The sequence below is a fragment of the Microcebus murinus genome, chromosome 16, assembly GCF_040939455.1.
Source record: "Microcebus murinus isolate Inina chromosome 16, M.murinus_Inina_mat1.0, whole genome shotgun sequence".
NCBI classification, from domain to species: Eukaryota; Metazoa; Chordata; class Mammalia; order Primates; family Cheirogaleidae; genus Microcebus; species Microcebus murinus.
The window spans coordinates 51199205-51205706 of NC_134119.1; the positions used below are offsets into that span (position 1 = coordinate 51199205).

At 48.2% G+C, this 6502-nt stretch overlaps 1 protein-coding gene across 6 annotated transcripts in view; it reads left to right on the forward strand.

Moving 5' to 3' along the window:
• The window catches only part of GAK (cyclin G associated kinase), a 70567-nt gene extending 69857 nt beyond the window's left edge, over positions 1-710 (forward strand). For all 6 annotated transcript variants that reach the window (XM_075992919.1, XM_075992920.1, XM_075992922.1 and 3 more), the window contains one exon: positions 165-710. In XM_075992919.1, the coding sequence (XP_075849034.1) occupies positions 165-266 (102 nt within the window). In that variant the 3' untranslated portion in view covers positions 267-710. The remainder of the gene's footprint in view (positions 1-164) is intronic.
• The last annotated feature ends 5792 nt before the right edge of the window (positions 711-6502 follow it).

Genomic DNA, 6502 nt, shown 5'->3' on the forward strand with positions numbered 1-6502 from the left:
GGGGCCTTCCTCAGGGGCAGTCACTGGCCCCGGCCCATGGTGGTGACACAGCTTGGCCCTGCCAGCTCCATTCCTGCATAAGTTCCTGGGGGCTTCCCTACCTGCCCACCGGCCTGCCGAGGGAGGTACTTGAGGGGAAGCTCTCGTGCCACTTGTCGCCGCAGGCCGCAGGGCAGCCATATGAGCAGTACGCCAAGATGATCTTCATGGAGCTCAGTGACGCCTGGTCCGAGTTTGAGAACCAGGGTTCCCGGCCCCTCTTCTGAGGCCCACAGGGCTCTGGCTGTGTGCACCTGTGGAGCCGGTTGCTGAGATGTTGGATCCTGACCCTGGGGGCCCCATGGCCCGAGGCAGATGTGGCACATGAGAGGCTCTGAGCCCCCAGATTGCCGCCGTTCCTGCCGCCCTCCTGCTGTCCTGCCGTGGTGCAAGAAGAGAAAGCATTCCAAAGCCTCTGATTTTTGTTGTCTTCTTTTCTTTGTTTTTTTTTTTTTTTTTTTTGTCCCAAAGGAAAAGTGATTCTGCTTCTCCCACAGTTGTCACTGTTTATGATTTGTTTTGGTGTTCAGTGGCTGTCCCCTCTTGAGAGCACTGCTCTTGATGGACTACGCCACTGCCATGTCTCTGAATCTGAAGGTGTGTGTTCATGTCGCACTGTGTAATCAGTCTGGTGATCGTCTGTACATAATTAAACTGTTTTCTGATGACCACTGCAGCCTCCAATGTGCACAGGGCCCCTCTTCAGGCACCTTGTGGCCCATTTCTTCCCCAGGGTTTTCCCTTCATTGGACTGTTGTGTCCCAACCAGCTGGACTGTGGCCACCCCCAGGCCATAGCATCCAGGTGCTTTGCTGAAGGAAGGCTCCAGGGACAGAGGGAAAGGGAGACTCGGGGTCGGGGCTCACCCCACCTTCCTGGGGAGGGGCTGGGCCCCCTACTGCCGATAAGAAAGCCGCTGATCTCCTTGGAGCTGTCTGAGCCACCTGGGCCTCCATGGTGACCTCAGGCCAGTGGCCTGGTCTTGGGATCCCAGCAGGATGCCCCACCTGCTGCACGAGCAAAAGATGAGGATTTGGGTCTGGAGCAAGGGACATGCCCTATGGTCACTGTGTGTGGCTGAGACAGACAGCCCTGGAGCAGATGCCTGATGCTGCCAACATGGGGCTGGGAGACTTGGGGGTAGATGCTGGATCTGGAACCTGCATGTGTCTCGCTCTACCCCACTGGGCTGCCCTGGATCCAGGCAAGGTGCAGGCGGGGCCTTGGATTTTATTATTCAGGGAATTCAAAACAAAAACTAGATTTCTTTAAAGGCCTGCTGGGGAGGTACCCAGCTGCTCAGTCACTCATGGGCAGAGGCGTCATGGCTGGGGCTTCATTACTTTGACAAGGACAAGCTTCCGTCATTTGTGGACAATTCTAAGTGGAAGACAAGAGACAGTGATGACAGAACTCAGCGATTTGGTCAGAAATGACTTTCTAAGCATCCTGTGGTGGCTCTGTGGGCAGGTGTGAAACAAAGCGCAGAGAATGTGTCACTGTGTCAAGGATCCCAGCCCAAACGTCCTGGATAGAATAAAGGTTTTGCCCAGAAAGTGTCTTGGGAGCCATGAGTGGAAGCTGCAGACCCACCTGCTGCTGCTGGGGTCCCTGCGGCCTTGGGGTGCATGGCCCCTGCAGTTGCTCCCAGGGAGCTGGACGGGGCAGGTCATTACCGGAAACACGAAACAGGGCCCTGTAGGGGGTTGATGGAGGGGCCGGAGAGCTTGGCGGGCAGGGTATGTGTTCAGCTGCTGGTGGACAGGGCAGGACAGGTGTCCAGATGTGGGTCGTGGTCCTGCAGGTGGTGTCCTGGCCGCTCATGTGGCCTGTCCAAGATGAGGAGGAGGCCCGGGTCCAGGGGTGGCCTAAGGGGCAGGAGTCATGGGGGTGCCTGGTGGTCAAATGTCTGCTGGGCCTCCTAACCTCCGAGGTTGCTGCACAGGGACTCAGGGGGTGGGGCCTCCAAGCCACCTGAACAGGGAGGACACAGCCCAGGGCTCTCTCACTCACCTGGGCTCACCTGATGTGGATTCAGGTTGGCCCAGGAGTCAGCAGGCTGGGACTTAGGAGTGTCCTTGGAGGCAGAGAATGTTGGGGGGTATAGTGTGAGCCCCACTCAACCCTGTCGCCCGAAAGGGCCCAGAGGACACATGAAGTGGGGCTCCCAGGTGGATGCCATGCACACCCCAATCTGAGTGGGGTGCCCAGGTCCCCACTGAGGATAGGAGGCTAGAACCAGGACTCATTAGAGGTGGGCAGCTGCCTCTCTGGACCACAGGCATTTTCTGCTGCGCTCCACACAGGATCCCTGCTGTAGCTTTGCCCCTTGGTCCCCCCTCAGGCTGCCCACAGAGCTGCTCAGAGCCTGGTGCCAGCCTGGGTCTGTGGCACAGGCCCCCACACTGTCCATCCCTGCAGGGCCAGGTGTTGTCTGGGCCCAAGGCTGGTGGAAGATGAGGGTCCATCAGAAGGAGAAAGTGACAGTTTAACACCCCCCTTTCCACAGTGGGCTAAAAAAGGCCCTGAATCATGCAGCCCTGTCACAGGATCTTCCTGTTTAAAAAGAATAACGATTTCATGTTTGTTATGCATCTGCTGCTGTTTTTAGCTCTTTTAAAAAATAATGAGCGACTTAAATAGGCACAGAGATTTTCACATCAAAGTCGCTCTCATTCCGGCTCAGGGCCCAGCTGAACCCAGGCAGCACCACAGACTCAGGCCCCTGCCTAGGTTGGGGACCCCTGCAGAGCTGACCCAGGGCCAGGGTGGAGACCTCAGGGTCTGTGGGCTTCTGGGTGGCCCTGGAGCCAGGGATGGGCAGGGACAGGTTGGAGGCAGGACACTGCTCAGACCTTGGCTTGAGCACCTCTGACTGCTCCCTTCTGGCATCTCCCTTTACCCCAGACCTGATTATGGAACCCCAAATCCCTTGGACTCCTCAACCTTCATTCCAAGAGCCCAGTCCCTTCTCCCTGCTGACCTCCTGTGCCCCTGACACCCATGCAAGCAAACCTACCACGCCCCCTCCCCCCCATGCTCAGTCAGGGGCATGAGCCACTGGCTGTGGCATGCACAAGGCAGATGTCCTCTGTCCAGCCTTAGTGAGATCATGGGGGACGGAGCGTGGGAGCTGAGGAAGGCAGTCCCTGTCCCTGGTCGCAAGAAACTCCAAACTGAGTGAACCCAAAAGCTGCCATGCACCATGCTGCCACAGAATTCCACTCTGGCACTTGGCTCAGGATATGGACACGCAGGTACACATGTGGACAGAGAAGGCACACACGTCAGTACCCAGACAGGTGTGGAAGGCACAGGGCTGTTGGCCAAGCCCTACCCATGGGCACCAACTCTGTCCAGGCTTTACCACATGGATGTGCGGTCCAACTCATGAAAACCCAGGAAAGATTGTGCATGGTTTTGCTCTCTTGGGGAGAACCACATCCCAACAGCATTGCGGGGTGGGTGCTGTGCTGTTCCTGCAACTCCTCTATGCACAAATGGCCAGGAGGCCATGAGAAGATGCACAGAACCATTGGTCATGAGGAAACACAAATGTAAACTCCAGAGAGTCTCTTGGTTGAATCCTTGGGGTTTTCTAGGTATAATATCATGTCATCAGCAAAGAGTGAGAGTTTGATCTCTTCTGCTCCCATTTGGATGCCCTTAATTGCGCTCTCTTATCTGATTTCTGTAGCAAGGACTTCCAGCACTATGTTGAATAGAAGTGGAGATAGTGGGCAACCTTGTCTTGTTCCAGTTCTAAGTAGGAATACTTTCAATTTTTCCCCATTCAGTATAATGTTGGCTGTGTTTTTGTCATATATGGCTTGTATCATTTTTAGGTAAAGCCCCGTTTATGCCTATTTTGTTGAGTGTTCTTATCATAAAAGGGTGTTGAATTTTGTCAAATGCTTTTTCTGCGTCTGTTGAGAGGATCATATGGTCTTTGTTTTTGCTTCTGTTTATATGGTGAATTACATTTACAGATTTACATATGTTGAACCATCCCTGCATCCCTGGAATGAAGCCCACTTGGTTGTGATGGATTATTTTCTGAGCAAGCACCTGGATTCAATTGGCTAGGATTTTGTTGAGGATTTTTACATCTATATTCATAAGAGATATTTGTCTGTAGTTTTCTTTTTTTGTTACATCCTTTCCTGGTTTTGGTATCAGGGTTATGTTCGCTTCATAAAATGTGTTGGGGATGATTCCATCCTTCTCGATGTTGTGGAATAATTTCTGCAGGAGAGGCACCAGTTCTTCTTTGTAGGTGTGGTAAAATTCAGGTGTGAAACCATCTGGTCCAGGACTTTTCTTTTGGGGAAGGTCTTTTATTGCTGTTTCTATTTCAGTACTTGATATTGGTCTGTTCAGGAATTCTCTTTCTTCCTGGTTGAGCCTAGAGAGGCTGTGTGTTTCTAAGAAATTGTCCATTTCCTCCACATTTTCCAGTTTGTGTGCGTGGAGGTTTTTGTCGTATTCATAAATTATATCTAGTATCTCCGTGGCATCAGTTATAATTTCTCCTTTATTTTTCCTGATGGAGCTTATTAGAGATTTTTCTTTTCTGCTTTTCATTAGTCTAGGCAAAAGTGTGTCAATTTTATTTATTTTTTCAAAGAACTAACTTTTTGTTTTATTAATCTTCCATATAGTTTTCCTGTTGTCAATTTCATTTAGTTTTGATTTGATCTTAATGATTTCACTTCTTCTGCTGGGTTTGGGGTTGGTCTGTTCTTCTTTTTCCAGCTCTTTGAGACAATTCATTAGGTGTCTATTTGTAATCTTTTCGACTTTCCAATATAGGCATTTATGGAAATAAACTTTCCTCTCAGGACTGCCTTAGCTGTGTCCCACAGGTTTTGGTAACTTGTATCTACTTTGTCATTGAGTTCAAAGAATCTTTTGATTTCCATCTTGATTTCCTCATTTATGAAGTGATCATTCAGCAGAAGGTTGTTTAGTTTCCATGACTTTATGTAGAAATGAGAGCTCCTGTTAGGATTGATTTCTACATTTATTCCATTATGATCTGAAAAGATACATGGTATAATTTCTATTTTTTAAAATTGTTTGAGACGTGCTTTGTGTCCTAGGATATAGTCAATCTTAGAGAATGACCCATGAGCTGATGAGAAGAACGTATATTCAGTGGTTTTGGGGTAGAATGTCGTGTAAATGTCAGTCAGGCCCATTTGTTCTAGAGTTCTGTTTAAGTCCATTATTTCTTTGTTGATTTTCTGTTTGGAGGATCTGTCCTGTGCTGTCAGTGGGGTGGTAAAGTCTACGACTATTATGGTGTTGTTAGTTATCCATTTGTTTAGATCAAGTAGAGTTTGCTTTATGAATCTGGGTGCACCTAGATTGGGTGCATATGTATTTAGAATTGTTATGTCTTCTTGTTGAACTATACCCTTCACCATTATATAGTGACCTTTGTCTTTTATTACTTTTGTTAATTTAAAAACTAAGTAATCTGTAATCAGCACCGGCATGCCAGCTTTCTTTTGGCTTCCATTTGCTTGAAATATTGTTCTCCACCTCTTTACCTTTAGTCTAACTGCATCCTTGCAGGTTATATGTGTTTCCTGAAGGCAGCAGACACTACAAAATCAATACACAGAAATCAAAGGCATTCATATATGCCAACAACAGTACAAGTGAGAACCAAATCAAAGACTCAATTCCCTTCAAAATAGCAACAAAGAAAATAAAGTACCTAGGAATACATTTAACTAAGAAGGTAAAAGACCTTTACAGGGAGAACTATGAAACACTGAAGAAGGAAATAGCAGAGGATGTAAACAGGAGGAAGAATATACCATGCTCATGGGTCTGCAGAATCAACATTGTTAAAATGTCTATACTACCCAAAGTGACCTACAGAGTCAATGGAATCCCTATTAAAATACCATCATCATTTTTCACAGATATAGAAAAAATAATTTCACATTTCATATGGAACCAGAGAAGACTCCGTATAACAAAATCAATCCTAGGCAATAAAAACAAAATAGGAGATATCAATTTACCAGACTTCAAAGTATACTACAAGTCTTTAATAATTAAAATACCATGGTACTGACACAAGAACAGGGACATTGACCAGAGGAAGAGAACAGAGAACCCAGATATAAAACCATCCTCATATAGCCACTAATCTTCAACAAAGCAGACAAAAACATACACTGGGGAAAAGAATTCTTATTCAGGGGGGTGGAGCAAGATGGCGGACGAATAACACCGCCAGACAGAGTGTCTCTGCAGAAAAGACAGATTCTAGCAGAAATTAGAAAAAAGAAGCAAGAAGACGAGCATACAGCGGACGAGGGCCGGAAGGAGGGGTACCTTGACCCTGGGAGACTCCACAGGAGGAGGCTACGGAGGAGAACTGGAGGCTGAGACCACCAGAGCAGCCCGGAGACCAGAAAAGACAGATTCTAACAGAAATTAGATA